Below are 1082 nucleotides of genomic sequence, written 5' to 3'. Positions count from 1 at the left end.
TTCGTTTTTAATCAATGGTTTAGGTATTTTGTGACCTAGTATTTATAAATTACTTTAACCTTGTATATTCATTGGATTTTTCGAACAAGCACCATTGTTACCATAACATACCATGTACCATACACACCAGATATTCCACCATCCACTCAACCATTTGACTATGGCCATCGCTAACTCATCTTGCCATCATTCGCTACAAACTAAATCCCCTCCTAAAGAAAATGATGGATGGTTTGGTTCTATCAAGAAAAAGGTGACAATTATGTAAAAAAAAGTGTTTAATAATTGTTGATATAGTTTAGACTATTAAGGTATGTCAGAAAATAAAAAAAATATTTTAAAATTTGTGTATTTTTATTTTTAAATAAGTACCATTCATGTAATAGAATTTTGACTATGTGGTGTTAAGCTGAACATTACTAAAAATTTTTGGTTTTTGTTTTTTTAAAAAGCCTGCCATAGTGTATAACAGTTTAATTTATTTTACAAAAATCATTAAAATAAAAAAAAGGCCTTTTTCCCCTATTACCTCTACATACAGTTTACTTCATGGCATACATTCACACTAAACTAAAAAAAACTCTCTCTTAAATCTGTTTTAAACTTGTTTAGGTGGAAAAAAAGTTAAATGACGTTTCCAAAAATTCGAAAGGCAGCAAATCTTCAATACAGAACTATATTCGATTGTTTGAGATACTTGTGATTAAATCACTTAAGCTTTACACAACCACCAGCTCTGTGGAGTTTCAAGTAAGATTTGCATTTTTGTGGTTTTACTATTTTGAAATTTAAAAGTGTTCGGAATATTTGGTAAAAAATCTGTTTATTGGAAGTTTTTATAAGGACTAAGGGGGCCGTTTTTGTCTATATTATAGGTTTATTATTATTTTATATGTGTAGAATATCCTATTTATATTCGACCAACTCTGGTTTATATTACATGCCTAATGTGTATGAAATGGAATATTTTATAGTTTTTACCATTAATTCAAAGTGTTAAAAGTTCTAATCGTTTTTACAGAAACACGTCTTACAAAGATCATTTATAGTTTTTATCAATTAAAACTGTTGAAAGTTACGAT

At 28.1% G+C, this 1082-nt stretch overlaps 1 protein-coding gene across 1 annotated transcript in view; it reads left to right on the top strand.

The window, feature by feature from the left end:
- htt (huntingtin) overlaps positions 1-1082 on the top strand; it is a gene marked incomplete in the record, with an annotated part of 23062 nt that overhangs the window by 11207 nt on the left and 10773 nt on the right. The window contains 4 exon segments of the mRNA NM_001355427.1: positions 1-36; positions 38-253; positions 613-749; positions 1018-1033. The exon segment at positions 1-36 is cut by the window's left edge and continues 177 nt beyond it. Of these exon segments, the coding sequence (NP_001342356.1) occupies positions 1-36; positions 38-253; positions 613-749; positions 1018-1033 (405 nt within the window).

This window comes from Ciona intestinalis, chromosome 5 (assembly GCF_000224145.3).
Source record: "Ciona intestinalis chromosome 5, KH, whole genome shotgun sequence".
NCBI classification, from domain to species: Eukaryota; Metazoa; Chordata; class Ascidiacea; order Phlebobranchia; family Cionidae; genus Ciona; species Ciona intestinalis.
The sequence above is the reverse complement of the archived record's forward strand: the minus strand, read 5'-3'. Positions and strand labels throughout refer to the sequence as shown.